At 33.3% G+C, this 27,894-nt stretch overlaps 2 protein-coding genes and 1 non-coding gene across 5 annotated transcripts; 2 read left to right on the top strand and 1 right to left on the bottom strand.

Moving 5' to 3' along the window:
- The first annotated feature begins 15,771 nt into the window (after positions 1 to 15,771).
- On the top strand, positions 15,772 to 19,406 carry LOC108484049 (heme oxygenase 1, chloroplastic). The gene is made up of 4 exons (XM_017787668.2): positions 15,772 to 17,484; positions 18,372 to 18,595; positions 18,840 to 18,947; positions 19,075 to 19,406. The coding sequence occupies exons 1-4, from the start codon at positions 17,052 to 17,054 to the stop codon at positions 19,165 to 19,167; spliced, it is 858 nt and encodes a 285-aa protein (XP_017643157.1). The 5' UTR covers positions 15,772 to 17,051; the 3' UTR covers positions 19,168 to 19,406.
- Positions 19,407 to 24,484: 5,078 nt separating this feature from the next.
- On the top strand, positions 24,485 to 24,557 carry TRNAR-CCU (transfer RNA arginine (anticodon CCU)). The gene has a single exon. It is a non-coding gene; the product is annotated as a tRNA-Arg (tRNA).
- Positions 24,558 to 24,938: 381 nt separating this feature from the next.
- Positions 24,939 to 27,835, bottom strand: LOC108486297 (protein BUNDLE SHEATH DEFECTIVE 2, chloroplastic-like). Of its 3 annotated transcripts, none has more exons than XM_053029679.1 (5): positions 27,680 to 27,835; positions 27,494 to 27,591; positions 26,861 to 26,924; positions 25,950 to 26,046; positions 24,939 to 25,305 (listed from the first exon to the last, which is right to left on the bottom strand). In XM_053029679.1, the coding sequence occupies exons 1-5, from the start codon at positions 27,735 to 27,737 to the stop codon at positions 25,203 to 25,205; spliced, it is 420 nt and encodes a 139-aa protein (XP_052885639.1). In that variant the 5' UTR covers positions 27,738 to 27,835; the 3' UTR covers positions 24,939 to 25,202. The 3 variants fall into 3 exon arrangements, with proteins under 3 accessions (XP_052885639.1, XP_017645757.1, XP_052885640.1); XM_017790268.2 differs by having other exon boundaries at positions 24,939 to 25,281; XM_053029680.1 differs by having other exon boundaries at positions 25,238 to 25,511.
- Between the last annotated feature and the right edge of the window lie 59 nt (positions 27,836 to 27,894).

Below are 27,894 nucleotides of genomic sequence, written 5' to 3'. Positions count from 1 at the left end.
AGCCATAGTTAGGGTTTCTTCACTTTCCAAATTTGATAGTAAGTGCATCCTAGCCCCGTTTTTAATGTTCTTTACATTTTTGAAGTTGTTATCAACCGGTCTAGCTATTTCTAGCCATATTTTGAAGTAGGGTTCATGTTTGAAATTTGACCCATGTGTGACATGCATGTATTTTGATGTTTAATGGAAGAATATGAATATTTGATGCGTGATAAACATCTTTTACTAAGTGATTTTTGATGAAAACACCTAAAAATGACCATTTTGTAAAAGTTGTAAAAATGGGTTGTAGAAATGTGATTTGATGAAAAATGTGGGCTGGTACAAGCATGACATAGGTTCGGCTAGGCTTGGGTAACAAAGAAAATGAGTACATTTCATTTTACGAGCTTAGGGTCCAATTTACAAATATGTAAAAGTTTAGGGGAAACTATAATTTTGCCAAAGTATGGTTTTTTGACTGATTTGAACAATGTAATAATTAAATGAGCTAAATTTTCTATTATAGATCAAGAAAAACGGAGTCCGGATCTAGACCGGGGAAAGAACGAAATTTTAGACTAAATCGAATTAGTTGTCCATATTTTGTACCGAGGTAAGTTCGTGTGTAAATAATGCAACTTTATATTATGCATTTAATATTTTGATATTGCATGAATTGTTTAATTATTGTTATGAATACGATCAATAAGGATTCGATGTAGTAAAATTCACGGTTGAACCTTAGGAATAGATAGGATACAAATGTCATGACATTATGGTTATGTGTGATTTCGAGTAAGACCATATCTGGGATATGCCATCGATATTTGATTTCGTGTAAGACCATATATGGGACATGGCATCGATACGAGATATCGTGTAAGACTATAGCTGGGCTATTGGCATCGAAATATGTGATCCCATTTAAACCATATCTTAGGATATGGCATTGGCATATTATTATGTGTATGAGATTTTCCCGGGTATCCTTTAGTATTCCAAGTGATTCAACGGGTAATTTGAAGATTTTGCCAAATATGTGAAAGGTTATGATTATGTTATGAAGTGGTACAAGTACGTACGCAAAACTCATGAGATATGAGCTCGATTTATGATGCATTATTGGTAAGGTTGCAAATGAGTAAGATATGCCTACGATCATTTGATGATTATGTGCAAATTTATAATATGCTATGTGTATGTTAATTCATGTTTAATGTTGCTTATTATTTACATGCACACTTACTAAGCTTAAAGCTTAACCCCTTCCTTTTTATTTCCTTTTAGTGTCGCCAAGCTAGCTTAGGGATCGGAAGTTGTCGGAGTATCGATCACACTATCAACTTAGTCATTTGGGTATAATTGGTTTTGATATTTTGAATGTGGCATGTATAGGGGACTTGGTCTTTTTGTTTATGTGTCATATTAATTTGGCCCAATGCGTTGGCTAATAATAATTTCACTATCCATTTTGTATATGACCATGAGATATGGTTCATATTGATTGTTAGGGGTGTAAACGTATTCATATATCCATGCATGTGCTAAGGTCATACATATTGTGGTTAAAATTGTTTGGCATGGTTGAATTGTGAATGTGATCATGGATGTTGATGATGGAATCGTGAGTAAATGGCATGATGACAAATAAGATATGAATGTGTAAAATAGAGTAAATTGATGTTATATAGTGCATGTGATTTGGTAAACTTGACTTAACAAGGTATAGTAACATGAGCATGTATAAGTTGAGATGGAGTTGCCATGAACATGACTTAATTGATGATATTTAATCACTTAATTATACCATGTTAAATGCCTTTGAAATTATGTATGTGTTTGAGCAAATAAGGGTGACAATCAGCTTGGAAAATAACCTCAAAGTTGTCCACACGGTATGCCCCCATGGGCATGTGATCCTGCCGTGTGTCTCCTACACCTTAGTTTTGAGAAATAGAATGGCCAGTAGTAAGCACACGAGCATGAGATTCAGTCGTGTGTCTCGGCTGTGTGAAAGACATGGGCGTGTGCCCTGGCCGTGTGAAGTCTGCATCTTATTTATGAAAATTCATGAAAATTAAATTCGCCATACGGCCTAGCACAAGGGCGTGTGACTTGATCGTGTGACCTTATTTTGTTGATAATGTCATAAACAGTGAGTTATACGAGCTGAGGACACAGACGTGTCCCAAGCCATACGGGCATGTGAGACCACACGGCCTACTCACACAGGCGTGTGACCCTCCAAAACGAGAAAATTTTCTAAGTATTGTACAAGTTCTGAAATTCTTCAGTTTAGTCCCGAACCACTCCCAATATATGTTTTGGGCCACGTAAGTTAGTATAAGGGACGATATGCATATGTATGAATGGTTTTAAATTGGACGCATTTTTATTACCCGGTTTGGTATGAATGTTTATGTTTAAGTCTGGAAATGCCTCGAATCCTATCCCGATGTCGGATACATTATACTCAGTTGAGAAGTAAACTGACTTCATTTCACTCTGCAAAAGAAGAATAAGCCGAGTATTTAATACAGAAAGTCATTAATGAACTGCTAACTGACTAACCATTTAACAACTGAACTCAACTTACTATCTTAACTAACTTTTACAATTAATGCTTATTGTATTCCATAACATGCCCCATGCTTATCGACTTCTCCTACTTCTTCATGTCATCACCTCTTGTGGAAACAACTTTAAGCCTTCTTCTAAATTTGTCGAACAACCCTACTGATAAGGGCTTGGTCAAGATATCAGCAATCTGATCCTGTCCAGATACATGACCTACTTGAAAGGACCCATTTGCAACCTTTTCTCTGACAAAGAATAAGTTCAATTCAACGTGTTTGAATTTGGAGTGCATGACAAGGTTGCTTGTTATAGCAACCGCGACTGAGTTATCACACCAAACCAGTGCTTTGTTTTGAGCTAAAACACCGAGTTCAGACAAAAATTACTAAATCCAAACTATTTCTGTAGTGACATGGGCCAGACTTCTATATTTTGCCTCTGCGGTGGATCTCAATACCACTTGCTGCTTCCTAGAGCTCCATGAAATTGGATTTCCTCCAAGAAAGACACAAAACCCTGAGGTTGACCAGCGATTATCAGTGTCTGTTCCCTAACTTGAATTGGAATAGCCTTCAAGAAAGAGCTTTGAGGTTCGGGTGAACCGTAACCCATAATCTAGTATCCCTTGCAAGTATTTTAGAATCCATTTGACAGCTTTGAAATGTGTATCCAAGGGTTTGTGCATAAACTGACAAGCCTTGTTCATAGAAAAGGAAATGTATGGCCTCGTTATTACCACATATTATAAGGTACCCACAGTACTTCTGAATAAGCATTCATCCTCAATCGGGCTTCCTTCATGAGCTGACAATTGATAAGTGGTCATTATTAGGGTAAGAGAAGCTTTTGACCTATCCATGGAAGCTCGTTGAAGTAAGTCCTAGATGTACTTCTTCTAACTTAAGAAAACACCATTCGGAGTACGAGTTACTTCAATTCCAAGAAATAGCTCAACTAGCCCAAGTTTTTCAAAGAAAAGTGAACATCAAAGTCTTTGACAAACTGATCAATGCTAAGAGAGCCAGTACCAGTAACTATTATGTCATCAACATATACTAAAACATAGAGTAGCTGGGATCCTACTTGTCGAATGAAAAGAGAATTTTTAGCTTTAGAGGCGACAAACTTGGTAGCTAAAAAAAACTCTCTTAGTTTTTGAAACCATGCTCGAGATACCTATTTAAGGCCATAAAGAGAATTTCATAGTCTGCAGACAAGCTGTTGACCATCAGTTCGTTGTTGCTCAAATCTTGGTGGTTGTGTCATATAAATCTCCTCATTCAGGTCCCCATTCAAGAATGCGTTGTTGATGTTTACTTGTCTAAGGTACTACCCTAGAGAAACGGCAAGGGCCAGCACTACCCGGATCGTTGTTAGCTTGACCATAGGGCTGAAGGTCTCTGAAAAATCGATACCTGCCTCTTATTGATAGCCCTTAACAACCAACCGTCCTTTGTATCAAGCTATTGATCCATCTGTATGTTTTTTTACCTTGAAAATCCATTTGCAACCAACAGCTCGACTGCCTGCAAGTAGAGGTACAAGGTCCCATGTGTTATTGGCCATTAAGGCACCATATTTTGCTTGTGTAGCTACAGTCCAGGCAGGACTTTTAAAGGCCTCAACAATGTTAGATGGCTCCTTTTCTTCCAAGGTAGAGGAGAAAAGTTTTGGTTTAAAAATACCATTCTTCGATCGAGTGCGCATAGGATGGCAGTTGACAGAAGAAGGTGACCTTACAGGAACGGCATCTGAAGCACCGGATGCAGGTGAACTAGCCATCGTAAAAGAATCCCTAGGTGAAGGTAATGAACTAGGAGATCGTGTGATAGAAGGAGGCTGGGTTGAAGTTAAGGCATGGAGAGCTTCAAGTGGATGTAAAGAACTAGGAGAAGGAGGACTAGTCAATGCCACCATAGGAACATGAGAACTTTGATTAAGGAACCTAACAGGAGCCAAGGCTGTTGGTAAAAAAAAGCCAGCCTGAAACAAAAAAGTGTCTCATCAAACAGGACATGACGAGAGATAAACATATGACCATCTTCAGCAAGGCATTTGTAACCTTTCTAGTTAGAACCAAACCTGAGAAAAACACACTTCTGTTATCGGAATTGTAGCTTATGGTGCTGAAAGGGCCTTAGGTAAGGAAAACACGCATTCCCAAACACTTTTAGTTGAGAATAGTCAGGTTGAGCTTTATATAGCCTCTCATAAGGAGTTTGATTTTGCAAAACAGGTGTTGGTAACCTGTTGATCAGATGAGCTACATGAGAAAAGGTAGCTGACTAGTATTCCAAAGGCATGGATGTCCAAGCTAGTAGTATGAGCCCCATGTCAACGATATGTCGATGTCTCCTTTCAATGACCTCATTTTGTTCTGAGGTATAAGGACAAGTTATTCGATGTTGAATACCAAGTTGAGAGAACTTAGTGGACAAGGAATGATACTCGCCCCCCAGTCTTCTCTGTCATTTTGATAGACTTTCCAAATTACACTTAAACCATTTTGTGAAAATGAAGGAAACAACAAAGAACCTCCGCCTTGTTTTTAAGAAAATATAGCCAAGAATGTCTGCTATACATATCAACAAAAGAAACATAATAAGAGAAACCATTTGATGGCACATGTGCTGGTCCCCAAACATCGGATGCGACTAATTCAAAGGGAAACAAGTACATTGTTTGTGAAGCACTGGAAGGCAACTTGTGAGATTTGCCCAATTTACAATGTGTACACATAAAATGCAAGTTGCTATGTTTGATAGACACATTACAAAAATGCAAAACACGAGCAAATGTATTATGGTAGGGACGTCTAAGTCTGTTGTGCCACAGTTCAAAGGAGGAAGAAGCCTGTACGTTGTACAAAAGAGGAGACCCTGAGCTTTGAGCAGGACCAGGCTTATGTAAGGCAGCTAGAAAGAAGTCAAACCTATACAAGCCATTATGCATGTGGCCCTCCAGTAGAGTCCTCCTTGTCCTTATGTCCTTCACAAAACACAGAAAGGGATGAAACTCAAAATAGACTGAATTATCTCTTGTAAACTACCCTACAGATATCAAATTTTTACAAATTGTAGGAACATGTAGTATATTTTTTAGGTGTAACAACCGAGAACCAGCCATAAAGGTTGATGAGCCTATATTAGCTATGAAAACAGACTCACCATTGCCCATGGAGACTTGACTTGTACCTGTGTAAGGAAAAGCATTGGTAAGACTAGCCATGGTCGGGGTGATATGGTTAGTTGTACCAGAATCGGGGTACCAGGTTTGAGTAGGCAAGGAGGAATATAGAGCTCAAGAGGACGGGTGAAGAGCTGCAGAGGAAGGCTGTGAAAACAAGCCACAGCAGTGAGTCGATGAGAAATGGGGTGTAGGAGACTCATTAAGCTGATGATAATTGATTTACATTTAGGAACTCGAACCAAAACCAGAAAAATTCTCGTCAAATCTGTGATAACACGTTTGCACCATGTGTCCTATTTTACCACATAGTTGACACTGTTGTTTAGATTTAGACCACCTACGACCTGAACCACGAGCTCGACCACGAGACCACCCATGACCTTGACCCCTGTGTCCTTGATGAAAATCACGACTAGAATCTGAACCAGATTTCATGTTGTCGAGATTACCTTGCTATGACTGAGACACTAAGTTAGCTTGTAAAGGAACTTCTGTCAATAGGGCCATTTGTCGTGCTTCACAACCAAGAAGCATTTTAGTGACCAGTTCAAGAGTCATGCGAGTGGCAGAAGCAAGTACTCGAATGGACTCAAATTCGATGAGGAGACCTACCAAGACAATGCTGACCTATTCTTGTTCAATAACTAGGCTCCCAACTGCAATCAGACTGTCACTTAGACCCTTGACCTTAGACAGGTAATCTTTGATGGTAAGATTTGTTTTCTTGATCGAGTATAATGCATGGCGCATACTCGAGATCTTAATATTGGACTTGGCACCAAACCTTCTGTCAATGGTTGTCTAAATGTCAAAGCTGGTCTTGGCCACTATTAGATGCACTAAGATTTTATCCGTGACTGTGGACAAGAGCCAAGAGGCTAAGAACTTATCCTGCTTTTTATGCGCAATGAACGTAGGATTATCAACAAGTTGACTATCGGTCCCAAGTAGGAAAGCAGAATGAGGAAGAGTAGCACCTAAGACAAACCCTTCAAGACCATAACCTTCAAGAATCAATAGCAGTTGGTGCTTCCACAAAAGAAAATTATGTTCACTGAGTTTAATATTATCATGTTTGGAAAAGTAATGAACATCCGATGAAGAAATATTGCCAGGACCATGCTGATAGACTGCTTCACCAATATTAGTAAAATACCCAGGCTTGTCAACTGTTGAGACGGTATCTGTTGCCATGAACACGAGGAACCAGGAAAGAGAAGAAAAAAATTTATACCAAAGAATCCATGGCTCTTGATACCATGTTAATGTACTCAGTTGAGAAGTAAATTGTCTTCATTTTACTATGCAAAAGAAGAATAAGTCGAGTATTTAATACAGAAAGTATTTAACTAACTGCTAACTGACTAACCATTTAACAACTAAACCCAACTAACTATCTTAACTAACTTTTACAATTAATGCTTATTATATTCCATAACATAGCAGTACCTCATCACTAACTACCCTATTTTGAAGTATAGATGCTACTTGCCCAAGCAAGACTAACAATAATAATGTTTCTGCTACATAAGTTACCTTGACTGAACACAAAGTCATTCATGCTTTTCCATATTAACCAACAAGTAATTTCAAAGAAAATACTCCAATCTCCAGCATCTTTGAATTCCATCAATATTTTCAATATTCTAAAAAATCCAACCCTCCAAATTTAAATTGAAGAACTGAGCTTTAGCTCTATTTGGCAATAAAGAGAACCAAGATGATCTTGCAAACTGACAAACTTGCATTGAATGTAAGCTATATTGCATCCGCATAATGGCCATACTACCTCATTCGACATACCTCATCGAACTCGTTCCCCATCAGTAAGAAGCTTATCTTTATGAATAAGCCACTCAAGCTGCTTAAACCATTGAGGATCCCCACTTTTCCATAGCAATAACCATATTTTTTTTCCTATTCCCAGTTACTACTCGTAATGTGCTCATACATAGCTGCCACTAAGAACCAACCAGCTCAAGACCATTTCCAGACGATTCTATTTGCACTAGGATTTTCTCTTAGAGGAACAATCCTAGCAATTCTTAATAACATTTCCAGTGGCAATAAATCACAAAACATAGACCACTTCTAGGAGGCAGTTGAATCTGTCATTCCCTAACCGTAGTTGCTAAATTCAACGAAGCCACATCTTGAATATATTCCTGAAGCAGATTTAACTTAGGAACCCAGTGATTTGTCCAAAGGCTTACGAGCATTCCATCTCCAATAGACCTTCTAACCCTATCAATTACTTGCATCCAAACTCTGGACAAAGATTTCCGAATAAAAGAACATTTGGTAGGTGATATATATGTTTAATTTCACAAGACAAAAAGGTAAGTTAAGTAAATTCCATGAATTCTTACAAAGTAATTTCTCTTAATACGACGTTGTTTCTTACACATAGATTAAAGTTGATCACAAGAAACCTAACTCATCTTTTGGATCACATCACCACCTCAAGGCATTGAAGAGTATGATACTTTAGCATATATAGTAGGTAGTTTCCTAATGGCATGTAATTAGGAGCTTAATTTATGTTGTATATATATATATTGATTTCATATTACTTTCAATGATTTTTTAGAGCTATGATCGAATAATCGTCTGGTACTGAGATGGTTGCATGGATTATGATTATATAGCATATTTTGTTATTTGATTTGGCATGATAAGCTTGAAATTGTAGTTATTTCATGTTGGTTGAATATTAGATGTGTTTTGGTGTTTAAAATTTGGTCTTATGCTCTCAACTCTCAAGATATGACATTTAATCTCGAAACAACTGAAATAAGTAGTTTAATTTAACTTTAGGAGATCAAAGTCTCAACACGCGCAAGTGAATAGGCAATTCACTATAGTTTCATGGTCTTATCTCAAAACATAGACTCAACATCTCAAGACATATAGCCTTTGTCTAGAGACATGCAGTCATTGTCTCGAGAGAATAACCACTGCACCTACAAGTTTTGTATTTTTAGTTGTTTTGAAGTATCAAAACTTTGTTTTATGTATTCACTTAGTTCGAACACCATGGGAATAATGTCATATGTTTCTAAAATGTTTTCAAACCACTTAAGATGCTAAAATTGACTAAAGAGAATTATATTAAATTATAAATATTGATTAAAATGATCATTTTTATTCGTGACAGTTGTCAAATCTGATAAAAAGTGTCATAAATAGCAACAAGAAAGCAATAAAAGAAGCAAATAAGTGGGTAAAGAAAACTACACACATGGAAATCTCCTTTAATTAGCGTTAAGCATCCTTTTCCTTTAATTAATTTCTTTAACTGTAAATCCCTAAAATCTCAATTAATTAAATGAGGTATGAATGACATGTAAAAATTAGCTGACATGTCACTAAATGATTGGAAATGGATATAGATGACGTGACATCACTGTTTTATATAATTATTTCCTCACTGCTTGTTTAATTTTAGAATGGATTTATGTACTAAAAATAAAACAATCTTTAAATTACAACAAATACATATTTAATCAAGATTGCAACAAATAAATTAAATGGTTGTAAGAAGAAATCATAAATTAATAATTTAAAATTTAAAAACATTATAATTAATACAATTTGAAATGGACAAGTTTAAGTAAAAAATAGGTAATTTATAAAATTTCATAAAATCTTATTTTGACCCTTCAAAATTTTTTATATTATAAACACTACCTCTATTACTCATGTAGCTTCAAATGGAGCTAATCTTATAGTTTGTTTGGCAATGCTTTTGAAAAGTACTTTTGAGAAGTGCTCTTGAGAAGTGCTTTTGAAAATTTGAGTGTTTGGTATTGCTGTCAAAAAGTGCTTTTGAGAAATAAAATGTCCATTTTAGACATGATATTATAAAGTAATAAATATGTATTTAAATAATGTTCAAATTAGTTAATATTATAATATTTTAGCAATAATATAAAAATAATTTATTATAACTTATTGTAAATATTTTAATATATAATATTAATTTTAAATTTTTATAAGTAATTACTTTTAATTATTTATCAAATTTAATTAGAATATATAAACTATATTTAAATATTTAAATATAATAATTAAATATTTGTAATTAGATATTGACACAATTATATTATTTAAAAATAATTTTTTATTTTTAATTAATGCATTTAACACATTTGTATTATTTTATTTTAAAATGTACTTTGAATATATAACTTATATTAAATATTAACATAACATAGAAAACATAAACCTAGTAAATTAAAATATTACATATATTTGGATTAAAGTTTCAAAAGGGATAATATTTATATACCAAATATAAATACTAAAAATTTTACAGTAGCATTTACAATTTAAAGTGAATTCATTAAACTAGAAGCTATAGCATCTCTTGTTAATTCCATTTCAAAACCACTTAAATTGTTTGATTCATCGTCATTATCATCATCACTTTCTCGACCATGTGCATTTTCTGAATCAATAATATTCTCATATGGCCAGTTAATATCTTCGTATTCCATAAAATCTGTATCATTTTGACTGACATGTTTTCGGATAAAATTGTGTATCGTCATTGTAACAACAATAATCATCGTTTGCTTTTCAAAACTATAACTTGGCATATCCCTTAATATGGCCCTTTTTTTTTTCCAAAACACCAAAAGTTTGTTCAATGACACTACGTAATGATGAATGTGAATGATTGAATATCTTCTCTTTACCAGATACCGGTCTACCTCTACGAAAGTCAGATAAATGATATCGCTGACCTCTATATGGTCCAAGATAACATTTCATTTTAGGATATCAGAATCAACAAGATAATATTTCCTACATGTCATAATATAACAAACAATTAATTCAAGAATTTTTTTTTAAAAAAATTATCGATTAAAGAACTTATACTTTATTATTTTAAAAATAAAGAAATAAATGAAATATCTAACCATTTGGTGGGTGCGGGAATTTGTATTTTGGATCTCGAATTGTATCAAGAAATATTCTAGTGTCATGTGCCGATCCTTCCCATCCAGCCATGACAAAGGTGAAACACATATTAAAATCACACACTACTATAACATTTTGAGTCGGGATACCTTTTCTTCCGATATAAGGAATTTGTTCATTTGGTGAAAGAATAGCGGCAATATGAGTACCATCAATTGCACCTATGCAATCCTGAACAAATAATCATATTAGTCTCGTGCATATTTTTAGTCAACCAAAAATATTAAAATATAATAATATAAAATTAAATTTTAACCTTAAAATGTGGCATATATCTAGAATCATTACGTATTTGTTCGGGTACTGAGCTAAAAAAAAGATCTTCGGGTGCAATTAGATCAGTGGCCATCCTTGAAACTTTCTCAAGCACAATTGCAAAGTATCAACTTATTGTTGATCCAGACCTTTGAAATCTTTCTCGACATTGGAAAACTTTTGCACCGGTGCCCAAGATGTATAAAAAAATTCCCAACATTTCACTAAAAGTATGTTTCTTGAAGTTTGCAAGTTGTATCTTGTCTGCAAAACTCTCAACAAACTTGTGAATATCATTTTAGACATCCTAAAATTAATCATACAACGTGATTCGTGACCGTCAAGGATCTCTCGGATCCATGTCTCACCTGTTTGTTTTGAATCCATGCATGGTTGCTTCAATATATACTTCTCATAATATAATTGCATAGAAGAAGATGCAACAACAAATAATTGGTTAAAACATTCCATGCGTTGTAAAATTCTCTTTCTTTTCCCTTTCATCATCACTTTCATCACCGCTGGAATTCTCAACTATACTCATCACCTGTGAATAAATTTTATATCCAAAATCATATATAAACAACTATTGGTAAAAATAATTTAGTATAAATAAGTAGAACATAAATTTAATATCCAAAAATCAAACATAATCAATTATTGATAAAACTAGTCCTAAGCATAAATAAGTAGACCATAAATTCAATATCCAAAGACCAAATATAAACAGCTATTAACAAAACAAGATTTCACATAAATAAGTCAAACATAAATTCAATATCCAAAAACCAAACATAAACAACCATTGATAAAACTAGATTACACATAAATAAGTAGAACATAAATTTAATATCCAAAAACCAAACATAAATAACTATTGACAAAACTAGTTTAGCATTGTTGTTTAGTAACATAATAGATATCTCTGAACCCTAGAAGATCAGAAAATTTTCAACTATCCTCCATTTCCTTCTTAAGCCACAAATCTCTAATCTTGGGATTAATTGATAAAAACATAATTCGCTTGTCCTTATTGAGTAATAATTTAAGTGAGAAAAAGTATAGCGGACTAGCTTCTGGAACTTCTTCTGACATGCTGCCAAGCACTTTGACTGCTTGTGGAATACCATATGGATCCATAACAAGAGTCAAACTAGATGTGGCTTGACTCATATTGTCAGTTGCATTGCATATTTTTCTATTTGACTGGACAATCTTGCAGCCCCTCCAATTTGCTTTGAGGATTTCATTCTTCCAGTTTTAAAATGTGAACTTGATATCTCAGGGTTTTTTCTTTTTTAACCGTTTCCATCAATTTGAACACCATTTGAAATGTGAACATCATTTAAAATGTGAACATCATTTCTCACATTTTCTTCTTCATTCTCTTCAGGTATTTCATTGTTAACATCCTCAAAAAAATCACTACGGAGTGTACCAGAAGAAGGTGCCCATGCTTTATCACCTGTTGCAACTATCCCCATGAACATTTAGTTCAACTTCCCTTCGAATTTAGGATCAATGCCCAATGTTCTAAATTTTTGAGCTTCCGGCACAACCTATATATAAAATGATAGTTTAAAAACATTAATTATCAATAACCTCATAAATAAGAAGAAAACAAAAATATTCAGAACTATTAATGTACCTTTAGCCTACTTTCCCACCAATCATCTGATGCATCAACGGTTCTTTTTATAGGATTCCACCCTAGACCAGTATCTTCGCCTTTAAGTTTCTTCCAAGCTTTCCATTCTTTTTTTAGAGCATTTCACCTATTTTTAAGTTGTCTTTGTGAAAAAGCCTTGCCCGTTTCTTTCTCAAAGTTGGTCATTATTTTCAACCATCCATCTTTTGTGAAATGAGTACCAGGCCTATTGCCTTTCAATATCTCTTTAATACAAATATCACAAAATATTTCTGTCAATCTCTTATCCCATATTGCTTTGACTTTTTCACCACTAACTTCAACTGCTGAAGTACTCATCTATTGTGTATACGAACAGATTCGTTTCAGCCAGTAAAACAATCAAGAAAATCAAATGTCATATAAATATATTTTTTTACATGTGTATCAAAATCAAGATAGGATCCTAAGATTTTTTTCTCAATCAAATTCAACTTTTCAAGACCGGAATAATAACCAAGAAAGATAACACAACTAATAATAGCATCAAACACAAGTAAAAAGTCAATATTGAATGAAACCGATTGAGTTATTAAGATTGTATAGTGCACACTATGCCATAAGGCTGATAATTTTTAACATCATGTTCACTAGTTATATGGTTGCATCAACTTTTTCTCACAACTAAAGATAAAAATATTCTCCATATAACTTGGTATTTACTCTTAATTTACCACATCTAGAAAGTTATATGGATATTACAGACCAAATCATAAATCATTAAACCATGCAACTTCAATGGCAAAAAAAGCATACTAATAAAACATAGAGAGGCTGTTTAATGCTAAAACATATACAAGCTAAAACTACATATGGTCAATTGAAATCATCTATTAATTTACAATTTATGCAATACTTTTGAAGGAATAAAACACCAAATTAATACTGCATAACATCATGAAATGACCATTTGGAAATGAAAAAAAAAAATCACAAAACAAAGATCAAAATGAAAATAAAAAGTTGAGAAATCTACAACAATATTAAAAGAGTATAAATCAAACAAACCCAGAAGTAAAGGAAAAAAAATTTATACAACTTATATAGTACAAAATAAATATAAAAATTCAAACTTTCGTCTATCTATCTGTCTATATATATTACTTTATCTCGTAAATCCAAATTAGCTGAAAAAAATTTACATTATCATCCATATAATTCAAGCAAAACTATCCTAGTTCAGAACAAAAATCAAAGAAACAAATAACTTAAATCCACCAAATTTTAAAAAAGAAAATCTTGACAAGCAAATCTTTATGAACCCAAAATTTTGTTCACTAATAGTAGTAAAGCACCATAAAAACAAAATCCTCAACCTCTAAACATAGGGGTAGAGAATCCATAAAAAGTTCACTCATAAATAATGAAAAGAAGCATTGAGAAACCAAATAATATTAAACTCATAAACAAAGCAAAAACAGAGTATTTTAGAGGGGAGAAAGCAAGGAAAAGCCAGCAGAGATATTTACATAAGAAAACAGTTGAAATCTTTGAAGAGAAAAGATAACTGAAGAAAGAAATGGGAGAAAAACAGAGACAGTAGATGGGAGGGGAATGAATTACGAAGCCTGTGACGGTCTTTTATAAATATAGAGACAAAGGCCATTAATGTTTTTTTTTTTACTGCATAATAAACATTTAAAGAGAAGAAGAAGAATAGAGAGACTCACCTGTGGAGAAAAAGAAGAACCAAAGGAAAAGTAAAGTTCATACAAAAGAAAAAAAAGGGGAAAAATGGGTTCTAACATCTGAAAAAATGGGAAAAAAAAAGAAGAGAACAAATAAGGTTAAAAAAGTAATATTAGCCTCAAAAGTACTTTTGGCTGAAAAAAGCACCAAATTTCTGCTTTTTCATCTAAGAAAAAGGACTTTTCTTAAGTTGGAAAAGCTTCTACTTTTTACCTCCGTTCTTTATTATTTTTTATGTAAAAACACGTTTTTCCCTAAAAGCTCGTTTAAAAATCAATACCAAACACAACTTTATATTTTATATAGGTATAGAAGATAAATAATCAATTTAGCCATGTGTTGTTCATAAACTCAAAATTAAATGTTAGAAAATAAGTGTTAAATTTAATTTATAAAATATATTTGATATATTATTTAAAATAAATATAAAATATAATTAAATTATTTGATAAAATAACATTTTAAATTATAAAAGTAAAGTGTTTAAAAGATTATATCATATTAAATGAAAGAATAGAATAGAATAGAATAGAATAGAATAGAATAGACTTATTTTTATATTTAAATGATAAATAGTTCATCATCTACTTATTGGTAGGTGGAGCAAAACTCAATTTTTGAGTTCTGAATCGATTTGAATTTTATAATTTAAATTATTCGAATAATTTGAATAATTTAAATAACAAATTGATATAATACCCTTTATGTCCTTGATAGTTTTAAAATTTACAAATTAATCCTTTTCAATAAAATTCAAAATAATTTTCAAAAATAAAATATTTATAAAAATATTTTCCAAAATTTTATAAAAATAAATATAAGTTAAAAATAAAATTTATTATGAAATATTAAAATATATAAAATGCTAAATTATAATTTTTCCAAAAATTAAAATGATAAATTTGAGGTGTTATACAAATAAATTATCAAGTCAAGTTCATCATACTAATTTTGTTTTATTTTATTCTAAAAGAATTTTCAAATAGAGATGGCATTTATTTTTTCTTTTATTTTATTCTAAAAGAATTTTAAATACATATGATATTTATATTCAAAAATATATATAGTATCTATGTTGGTTAACTTGAAATTTAATTGTATTGTTAAAAAAAAAGCACTTTAATATGATTAGTTTAATTTTTTAATTGAGATAATGACAAAATTTACCCATTTACTTTAACAAATCTTTCAATGTGGTACTTTTAATTTCAATTTATCCAGTATGATATCTCAGTTTTTATTCCTTCTATCATTGCGGTACTTTCCTCTAACAATGTTAATTTCAGACATAGGATGACGTGTACCCCAGTGAAAGAGTGCCACGTGGCATTCTGGTGAGAAAAAAGTCAATCGGTCAAACAGAGGGGCTTCAAAACAAATTTCTCATTTCTTTTTTATAGTTATGAAGTAAAAAAACATAAATAATACATTAAATGCAAAAAAAAAAAATCTGGAAAAATAGCTGTTTTCTTCTCTCAAATTGTCATCTAAAAAATCCTATTCTCAAATTTTCATCTTATTCGATTTTCATCACCATTACCAGATCAGCTTCATGTCTCTCTTAACTCACCATCATCATCTCAAAAGATAGCCATCATCCATGCCAAAATAATTTCATCTCAAAACTCAGATTTGGCTTCTTCTTCTCTCTCTCTCTCTCTCTCTCTCTCTCTCTCTCTCTCTCTCTGCTATTTTTGGGCTATGGTTTCCTAGTTCGGTGGGGTTTTATTGGTTATGGGTATAGATTATTGATGGTGGGGTTGGGTTATCGATGATGTAGATTGAGGTGCAGAAGATGGTGGTAGTGGGGGCTCAGGGAGGGAGGTGGTGTGGAAGCTTTGATGGGGAGGGTTAAAGGGTACTGAAGAAGATGGGTTTTCTAAACATTTTGTTTTACATTTTCTTAAATATTATCGGACCATTTTCATGAATACAACAGGGATTGCAGTTAGCCGAAGGATATTGTTGTCTTCCTTTATCAACGGTGACAAATCCTTTCTTCTCCTTGAATCGGTCTTCACAGGTGCATCCATGGTATAGCTCAGCAATCTTTCAACTACATCTTTCAAGGTTTTTGTTATCCAAAAGCTATAATGGTCTCAATGGAAACTTCAACCAAATCTGCTACTTTGGTGGTTGATTGGGAGAAAAATAAAATGGAATTATTGCTCAAATGTCCCTTAGCATTTTGGTCAAAAGTCAACAAGGAATACATGTCATCACCTGAAAGATTGCCACATCATGAAAGATTGGTACTACCAAATTGATTAACTGTGAAATATTTTCACTCGGAGTCAATTGAATTCAATATTGACCCCTACTTCCACATCTGGTGTTTGCTCGAAATACTTGTAAGGTAATATATATTTTTTATTTAGATAAAACAATAAAGCAAGGTCCATGAATATGGCAGATTTTCATTTCTCCCGGATAGGCACAATCGAGAAGCAACCCATACCTTTGCCCATTATTTTAAGCAACCCCTGCGTTTTTTTTACTCTCTAAAACAATTTTTTTTATGAACACTGTTTGTTTAGTTCCAAGACAAGAGTACTGGAACCGCTAATTCAAGCCTTCTAATATATTGAAAACTTGGTTCTCCTTTTTTACTTCTTCTTCTTCACAACAACCACCACCACCACCTAAACAATCCCATATAAAAACATAGCAAGGAATCTGCGTTTCAATGGCGTCTCTGACCCCTTTTTCCCACTCCCACTCCCACTCCCTTCTTAAAATGCCCAACGTTAGACCCCCTCCTCCTCCCAGTTTCTTTTCCAGTTTCATCCTCAAGGATTTCCCATATTCCAAAACTCTGTCCCTTAAACTTCCCAGGATGGTTACTAGGAACGTCGTTGTATCAGCCACGACGGCGGAGAAGCCCAGGAAGAGGTACCCTGGGGAAGCTAAAGGGTTTGTGGAAGAGATGAGGTTCGTGGCTATGAAATTGCATACTAAGGAGCAAGCCAAGGAAGGAGAGAAGGAAGTGAAACAACCTGAAGAGCGGCCTGTTCAGAGATGGGAGCCCAGCGTTGATGGGTACTTGAAGTTCCTCGTGGATAGCAAGTTGGTTTACGATACGCTTGAAGGAATTATTGATAAGGCTCCTTTCCCTAGCTGTGGGTACCCTTTTTCTATTTTTATTGAATTTTTTTCTCTGAATTCTGGCTCCTACATATGTTTGTTTTTGGTTTTTTTATTTCATTAGATCATAGTTGTGCATGTTGAATTGTTTTTATACTTATTGTACTTAGTTTTGTTTAGGTGAAGAGTTGATTATATGATTTGACATGGGCTGAATGACATGATCTTTTTATATGAAGATGGATTCAATGTCATGGCGTTTTACTAATGCTATATTGTTGCAGTATTGTGATTGACTTTAGAATCGGATCATGTATGAAAAGAGGAGTTTAATGAGGGAAAATAAGAAAAAGAAGGTAGCTTGAAGTTTTTCACGCGATGCTCCTTAGATGTTGTTCACAACACCAGGGACTTGAAGTAATTAGACTCAATTCCATGAAAAATCTATAAGAATTCATTAAATGTGTGTTTTCTTTTTAAATGGAATCAGTTATCTCCTCCTCCATATGGGGATGATAAATTAAGAAAGCAGATTGTATGCTATTGCTATGTCAGGGTAACTGTAGTGCTTTTGAGTGCCAAGAGTTCTTTCTTTTTTAGTTTTCCTGCTTCTGTTGTCTGGTCTAATGAGGTCTGATGAAGGTAGATTCGATAGCCTATCACAGAAACACCAAAGCACTTTTACCATTAACTTAGATGATGGAACTGTAGCTTTAATTCTTGAAATGAATGCCCTTAAATGCATGATTGGTGCTAACTTTGTGTTACATCCAAACTTTCAGATGGTCTGTAATGCACCACCCTGGTTCATAGTTTGGTCATGTCATGTATGGGTTTGTATGTGTTTCTTGTGTGTGGTATTTTATGGCTTTATGATAATGCTAGAAAAGTAAAGTGATAAGCCCGATGTGGTCTGCTTCAGATGCTGAATTCAGAGACACTGGACTGGAAAGGTCTGAAAAATTGGCAAAGGATTTACAGTGGTTCAAAGAGCAAGGCTACACTATTCCAGAACCATCTTCTCGTGGTGTTACGTATGCTGAGTATCTCAAAGAATTATCTGAGAAGGATCCACAAGCATTCATATGCCATTTCTACAACATTTATTTTGCCCACTCAGCTGGCGGCCGGATGATTGGGAAGAAGGTAAGCAAGATATTAGCTTTAAGTGTGTACCGGAAAGTAAATTACTCGATCCTGATCTACACTGCATAGAAGTAATCATGTGCTGTTTTGCTCCATCTTTCTTCGCTTCCCCATTTCTTTCATTTTAACATTTGTGTCAGTTCAGCAGTTTCTTCTTATAACATGTTAAATGCATGCACTTCCCTCGATTTATATGAAATGTCCTCAAGCACTCAAGCTCCTTTACCCCCACTGGGTGTAACAGGTAGCTGAGAAGATACTTGACAAGAAGGAGTTAGAGTTTTACAAATGGGATGGTGACCTTTCCCAACTGTTACAAAATGTGAGGGACAAGCTGAATAAAGTTGCTGAGGTAATTTTCATTGTATCTTGTAAACTCCCATTGCCATTCTGTTTCTTTCTCGACTACGTCCTTGATGTATAAGTTTATAGCAGTGAAATATGTTTTACTAACACCTATGTTATTTTTTTTATTAAAGAGCTGGACTAGAGAAGAGAAGAACCATTGCTTGGAAGAAACTGAGAAATCATTCAAATATTCTGGGGATATCCTTCGACTGATATTGTCATAGTATGCCAATGCTGCTTTCTTCTTCTGCTTTTTCTGTTTTCGAATCTTCACTTCTTGTGTTTTCATATGGGATTCCAACTCATAATCAACAATGTGGACTGAACTTGTAAACATATTTCTGGAATTTTTTTTTTTCCTTTTTTAATACCATTAAGCTACTTGTAAAGTTTCATTTGTATTATTTTGATGAATATTGATTTGGGTACAATATGGATAAACTTCAAATATTTTTTAGTATTATCTCATAATTTTTTTTTCTTTCACTTTATTTATGCACCCCTCACAATGCAAACAATCATGATAATCGTTCGGTAGGAGCAAGTTCGGTCATAGGGTTCTTCATTTTTGGATTTTTCAAATAATTCATTGTAATTTAGTTGATTGAAATATGCGATAATTAGTTTTACAAATTTGGAATTTAGCTCTTTTATTTTTACTTTTAGGAATTTATTCTTTTCAAATTTTAAAATTCAAATTCAATTGTCAACATTATTATTATTATTATTTTTAAGTTTGTTAGTGCGAGATTTTGAAATTAAAAAATTAATTGCTTGATAACCATGTAACTAAAAAATATTATTTTTAATGAATTTGAATTTAACATAATAATTTTAGTAGTATTAAAAGTTGGGATTGAGTTTTGAAATTTGAAATAGTAGAAAAACTAAATTTTACAAATAAAAGTATAAGGACTGGATTTCAAATTTACAAGTACATGGCTTTATGGCATATTTTAATTTAATTTAGTTTGGTTCAGTTCTCAATTTTTAATCTTAATTTTGAGTTTTAGGTTTTGGACTTATTTTGATAAAATGAATTTGTTTTATGACTTTAAAATATTATTTGGTTAAATTTTTAAGTCTTTCATAGATATTTTTAGAAAATTTATTTTTCAAGTAAATAAAAATAATCAACAGTTCTTATTTAGTATTTTTTAGGGATAATATAAATTTTGGCCCTTGAACTTGGCAACTAAGTCCACTTTGGTACATATACTTTTTTGGTTCACTTTGATACTTGAACTTGACAACTAGATCCATTTTGGTCCCTAAACTTAGATATCGTCAAGATTTAATGTTGTGACTAGTGTTCTTGGAACATGGCTAGATTGATTTATCGAATTGATTGAATCAAGAATCGACCAGTATACTGGTCCAATTAAAGGGGTTGAATCGATTGAATAGGAAATTGCTCAAAACTGATAAAAATCGAAAATTGGGACAAAAATCAGCAGTTGAACTTGTTGAATTGGTTTAATAAATTTTTTATTTTTTTAATTTTAATTATTTATCTAATTATTGTCGATCTTGTAGTTGAATCGATTAAATTGAGAACCAATGGACTAACCGATTCAATTATCGATCCGTCTATTAGAACACTATATGTGACACTCGAAGATTGTACCACGTCATCATTTGAAAAAATATTTCTTATTTTCAAGTGATCATGTGGCACAATCTCAGAGTTTCACATTATCAAACTTTTATATTTTCAAGTTCAGAGACCAAAATGAATCTAGTTGCCAAGTTTAAGTACCAAAGTGGACTTAATTGTCAAGTTTAGTGGCCAAAAACTATATCATCCCTATTTTTTTAAAATTACATTAATCATGTTATAATACAAATATAGAAGGTGGTTTGTGATGACGGTTCACAACGTTAGAGGTGTGATAGTTTTTATTCTTAGAGAGATAAGGAGAAGATGAAAGAGGATTTTTGTTAAGTAAAGTTAAACGTGTTATCTTCCCTCCCCTATTCCCCTATTGTTGGGAAGGTATTTATAAGAAAATGAAGATTGGCTGTGAGGCTTATCTGTTGAGCGTAAGTTTTGTGGTAAAGTGGCGAGTATCAACCTAAGGTGCATTCAGACTTGACTTGAAGAGACTAAAAGAGAGGATTGATGGATATGAAGGATGTCTTTGGGGGTAGTCCTAATATATTTCTTTTAGATCATGTAGGTCTCGAAGATGTGACATTTGGGTGAGGATATGATGTTCGAGTTCAAAGGAAAGGGTGAAGTTTGCCAAGCTTAGGCTCCAAGAGCAAAGAAAGTTTCCAAGGGCAAGGTTTGCCAAGTTTAGGTTCCATGGGAGAAGCTCATTGATCTTGGACTCCAAAGACATAATAATATGAAGGTTATATCGACTAAGAGATATGAGAGTTATGTCCCCATAGGTTAGGTCAGATGGATTTGAGCCTTTTTGTTATTGGGCCTCTCATATAAAATATGAGGGTATAACAATTATCTTCCCACAACCAAAAGGTAGATTATAAAGCGACTTAACTTGAAACATTTGTGTTGTCAATGGAAATGCTCGTTTGAAATGACCATTGTTTGGAACCATCATTATTACTTCTCTAATTGTCACACTTGTTATCTTGATCTTATTGATCTCATTTAGACGAATGGTAATCTACAATTGGTGTTTGGGCAAGCTATTTTTTCTTTTGCTTTCGTTACTTTTGGGCTGATTGATTCATTTTCCTCTTTTTTCCCTATAAATAAAGAATTGATCTTGAAGTAGACATATTAATTTTTTTCATTTTTATTTACTTCTTTTACATTTTTGTGGTTATTTTTTTGTGCTAATTTTCTGTGTCCATTCCTTCTCCCCTATATGGAAGACAATTCGTTGATTAAGGATGTTATGGTGGAAGGTGAGGAATTATAAAGTACAATAATGACGAATGCGATTGTGTTTATGTTGCGACTACGATGTTTTTCACTGTCCCATTATAAGTATGAGTTTGCATGTCCATCGAGTGTCCATCGTATAAGTAAAGTGACGATGGAAGAGACTTTTTCTTTCTCCTAGATCTATTTAAGGCATGCTTTCATTTGCCCTTTTATCCCTAGTTCATAAGGATTCTGGAGGTTTACAACATCGCCCCAAGGCAACTATCAAGGACATCTTGGTATTTCATGGTGGTGTATTTATTGAATTGTATGAAGAGATTAGAGGATCCTTCTATGTCTAGCTTTAGGAATCTAATTATTTTGGCCTTCAATGACTCTTGGCATAGGGGAGTTTCTTTCATGAAATGAGAAGTTCGAGGTTTACCAATCTCCCAGAGATACTATTTTTTTTCCTCACAAATATATCATGATAAGGAATAAATTTTGGGGCTTCCTTTCTTCTTTTGATGAACCATTCTTGCTTTGTTAAGCTTGTTAGCTAAGGCAAAATGGTATGAAGGTTGTAATACCCTGAAAATCTTTACAGTAATATATTATCCTTGATATAATAAAATAAGGAAATAAAGTGATAAAAAGGGAAGTTTTGAGTTATGGCAACATTGGGAAGTAAATTATGATATCTTGATTCAGGAAAGGACTAAATTGTAAAAGTTAGAAAAGTTTTGTTACCTAAGAGTAAATACTCAAGACTTAAAGGGTTAAAGTGTAAATATGAAAAAGTTGAAGGACCAATAGTGTAAATATTTTAAGGGTAGAATGATCTAGAAACTAAGGAAAATGGATGAATTAGGACCAAATTGAATAAGTGAAGAACTATGAGGACTAAATTGCAATTTTACCAAATTAAATGATGACTCAAGGATGGAATTCTAAAAGATCATGAAGGGCAAAATGGTCAATTAGTAAGAGAGAGAATTCTAGAATGTAATGATTATGTTAATGATATTTTAAATTAATTAATTAGATAAATATTATTTTATTAATATTTTATGAGATATTTAATATTATTTTATTATTATTTATTTAGTATATAAGGAAAGAAAGATGAAGAATTTTCATCATCTTTCCTTTCCATGCAAACTAACGTGAGAGAAAGAGAGGAAGAAAGAAAGTTTTACTTTCTTTACAATTTGGTCCTTTTACCAAAAATTCACCATTTTCACCCAAAAATCAAATGAATTTCCATAGCTACCAAGAGAGAAAAATGTTAAGGAGAACATGGGGAGTTAGAATATCAATTTGGATTCAAAAATAGAAGCTGAAGGAGAGAGAAAATCAAGTTAAAGATTGGTATCAAGAGAATAAGGGGATTTAGCCTGGACTGGTAATCCCGACAATACTCTATGAGTTTATATTGCAGGGGATTTAGCCTGGACTGGTAATCCCGCTGCAAGGATGAGGTTCGCGGGAGTGTGCTCTCTGATATGAAATGTGTAAGACCATGGTTGAAAGATACCATGGCAACCTGAGTGTAAGACCATGGTTGAAAGATACCATGGCAACCTGATATAAAATGTGTAAGACCATGGTTGAAAGATACCATGGCAACCTGATATGAATGTGTAAGACCATGGTTGAAAGATACCATGGCAACGTGATATGAAATGAACAAGACCATGGTTGAAAGATACCATGGCAACATGACGAAAATGAGTAAGACCATAGTTGAAAGACACTATGGCATCATGTCAAAGATAAATAAGACCGTGGATGGGAGACGCTCTAGCATCTGTTGAACAATTGATATTCGGTAATATGTATCGATGACTAATGGTTATATGAAATAATTATGAAGATAGATAAACGAAATAAGTACAAGTACATGAAATATAATTTATGTTAAGTTTGATATAAGCTATTACCTAATAAATATACATAAAATATATAGAAATGATGGAGCATGAAATATTGATATAATGAAATAAATGATATATGCTTATGAAGAAACGGTAAGAGCATGATATGTTTCATGACATGTACATATATGATTATCTTTGATATGTTGATACAAGGAAATTATGTAATTGAGACTATTATTAAACTCAAGTGCGATATGTCGAGAAAATAGATATATCAGTGTTGAATTTATATGAGATATGTGCAAGTATACTAACAATGTTGCTGTTTGATGCTTATACAACTGTCAAACTGTTGATTGAATGGTAATATATTTATTTATATGATGCATTGAATCGGTAAGTATTTAAATTTTTTTTAGTGATCTGTAAATGGTAGTAATGCTCCGAAACCCTGTTCTGGCAGCGGATACGGGTTAGGGGTGTTACAAAGGTTGTGTCTCCATAGATTAGGTCGAGATGAGTTAAGCCTATATCAATGGGCTTTTCATATAGAATACAAGTAAGATTAGGTCGAGATGAGTTAAGCCTATATTAATGGGCTTTTCATATAGAATACGTAAGAAAATATAGAAAACAATTATAAATTAAATAAAATTCAAATTGGTTTGGGTAATTGTGAATTTTTAACTTGTATTTAAAAAATTGTTTAAATATCATAGTTTAGATCGATTTTCGGTTTCACAATTTTTTATTGGCCTTGTTGACTAGGCGAGAATTATACTTTTATCAATATTATATTTAAAAATTAATTAACATCCAAGTGCGCCCGTAGCTCAGTGGATAGAGCGTCTGTTTCCTAAGCAGAAGGTCATAGGTTCGACCCCTATCTGGCGCGGCTTTTTTTGTTTATTGCCTTTTGGGTAGATTTTTTTTGGGTGCATTCGGCATTTCCAATCCATCATGGGTCCACGTGTCCCATTTTTGTGCTGCCAATTTTATGTGGATACAGCCGCTGGCTGCCTCCATCAGTGTGAAAAAGTAAAACTTGGTCCCTGTTTCTATGAGAGTAGTTGAAGCTGAGTTTGAAGCCTCACAAATCAGAGTATTACATGTGGATGCCACCTCACCCATTTCACCACCACAAATTCAGTATCGATTTCAGAGATTATCACTTTGGAATACTTCACCACACATGCATGCATGAGCATCTTCAATGAATTTGAACTTTAATATTATGATGATGGTCTTGGGATAGAAAAAGGGATTATCCCCAGACTAAAGACACTTGAATTCCATATCCTTTATTTACTTATTTTACTGATTTAGTGACTTTAAACAAAAGAAATTGCTATGAGCTTGGCCTGTAAAGTACAAAAAAAAGGTTCTCCCCCTTTTTTTGGCTAAGTATATAACAAACTTGTGCATGCCAAAAACACAACATGAGTGAAGCAAATGTACTGTTAATCCAAGAAACAGGACGAGATTACAAAAGCTTGTTATGGTAAATCTCCTTTGGTGAGACAAAATTGTAGCTTATATATCAGTCATCCAAGGTGCTCATAAATCCACCAGTAAAGCCAGCTCCATTACAATTCCCACATAAAATCTCCCTTTTCCCCCTGCAACAAAAACACACATTAATTCTATCAAATGCCAATTGCTAATACTTCTACATTTTTCATCCATGGGATTAGAATGCTACTGATTCACTGAAATAAAATCACTTCCAAGAATTTTGATGCTAATCCATGGTTGCAGGAAGATTAAAGCATGAGTGCATCACCATTGCCTATATCCTTGAATGACTTTAGTACTTTCTTTGGAACCAAGAATGTGCCAGTTTCTACAACTGGAAATGACAGATTCAACAGCCCATAAGTCCTAATACTAGGTATCAATTATCAATTACTTTGTTTTGCCAATAGAAAAGGTAAAGTACTAAAGTCATTCTCTTAGAGATCTAAAGAATCTACCAGTGAAAGAAAAAAGACATTTCAAGAATCTGGTCTGCGCTAAACACAAATTTCAGATAAGAGTACTATGAATTGTGCTCAGTTGAATTGTTCATAGATAAAAATTCTATTTTCTTTTAGAACAGAAATTCAACATCAGTATTCTATCTTGTTCTCAATGCCAATTCAAAAAGGAAATTGAATTTCCAATCCTTGATGAATGCAGACAACGGAATAAATAACAAACTTTGAATGCGATCATATCCGGAAATGACACAGATGATATTACTGCTCATTATCATTATCAGGGTAGTTAAGGGAAAAGAAAATGGTACCTGCAAAGCCAACACAGCCCACCAGCTTTAAATTGTCCATTGAAGTGATCAACTGAATTAACCCCAGTTCCTTTGCATTGAGAACATTGTTTTGCACCTGGTAGTTGGATATAGAAACTAGTTATTATTTGTCTGTTGGTCGTTTTAGAATAATAGAACTCAAACAATGAACTCTTGAGTTGAACATTGAAAAACTTTAAGAGCCTAAATGTTGACTTGAACATTCGTTAATAAAGGAAGTTGTCTGGAATAATTATCCAAAAAGTTAAAAGAAGTTAGAGAAGACAAAGTATTCACAACTGATAAACATTGGCTCATAATGTGGAAGAATATAAGTTAATCAATAGGAATAAATTTTTTTTTTAAGTTGGGTCAAGTGGAAGAGTGAATTGAGAGAGAAACGCTTCTTCCACACTTGAGAAGAAATGAAATTGTTGTTCATTCTGTCCCTTCCATCAAAAGGAAACCATACAGCTCTGCAGCCCCATGTAATCAATCATTATGAACAATGCAACACCTAAGTATATCTATGTTTAACCAATCTAAGATCCTTACACGGCATCGAATGAATACAAGCACCATAGGCTACATATAAAAAGACGTGCTGGATGCTTAGATCTGCTTACTCTTCATATATATATATATATTATATAAAGAAATTAGAATCATTACTAAACACTCTTATAATTGGGAGTTCAAACCATCCTTCTAGATTGATGTTTAAGATGCCATATTGCCATACACAATATTAACAGCACAGCCTTAAATTCTAACAGTTCAGTCGGTATCAGTAGATATCAAGAGAACAATGATAATCAACAAAATCTATAGTTATATGAAAAAAGAGACCTAATTTCAGGAAAAAAAAAAAAGCCCAGACAAAAAAAGTAATTACCCAAAATTTTCATTACCATTTCCTTCGCAATCAGCACAAACGATGCTAGTTGGTTTAGTACTCTGATTCTTTTCAGCAGCCTGTTAAACAAAAAGCTATGTGAACTTAAAAAGCAGAAAATTGCAGAAGGATAAGAAGAAATTAAGAACAGAGATCCTAACCATACTGAATATCCAGCTTAATAGGTGAATCAATTCCATATTCATAATCCCATAGCTGAATAGGTTAATAATGATATGTATTCACAATCTAGACCAGGTACCATAAAGTTGAATGTTGCATTATTTTTCCTTGTTCTCTATGTTATCATTCTTCTCTATTATACCCAAAATCCTTAGCCATTTCCAGAAATCATTCATCTTAGATAACAAAAACCAAGAATTCCTGTTTTCAGTCTAGACTGCAATTTCCGTACTTTTACCATGTTTTCCCCCAGAAGATAAATATTAAATCCTATCCAAAATCCAACTTAAAAAGCCATTAGCATCTGAACCATCCCTTCACAGCTCCCACCTTGCAAATTTACGAAGGGATTGAACCCACTGCAAGAATTCCACAACTTCACTAAAAATAAATGCAAAACTAGGACAGCTTATCAAATGGAAAGTAAAGTAAAAACCAAAAAAAAAAAAAAAAAAAAACCTCTTACCTTAGCCTCTAAAGAACACATTCTGGCACTCCTGGAGCTCTTAAACACTTCATTTACCACAAGAACCTTCCTCGGAAAAGAATTATCAATAATTATCCCTAAAACCAATGAAAAAAAGGAGATTAACCGAAAAAATTGGTCACCTAAGATTAAACCAATATCACTAAAACATCCACATTAGAGTACCCGGCTTATTGCAAGTGTTGAAGGAACAAACAGAAGTGAAAGATAGAGAGTTTGCCATTACAAAAAGAGTTTTCGATTAGTTTATTTTCACTTTTGTGAAGCCCCTTCGTGTTAAAATCCTTTGAACGGGTGGATATTTCAATTGTTCTATTAGATAAGGAGACATTTGGTTTCAGTGAATTACCCAAACGCCCTTTACACAGCAGTTTAAAAAC

The sequence above is a fragment of the Gossypium arboreum genome, chromosome 6, assembly GCF_025698485.1.
Source record: "Gossypium arboreum isolate Shixiya-1 chromosome 6, ASM2569848v2, whole genome shotgun sequence".
Lineage (NCBI taxonomy): Eukaryota > Viridiplantae > Streptophyta > Magnoliopsida > Malvales > Malvaceae > Gossypium > Gossypium arboreum.
This window is presented reverse-complemented; position numbering and strand designations above follow the sequence as displayed.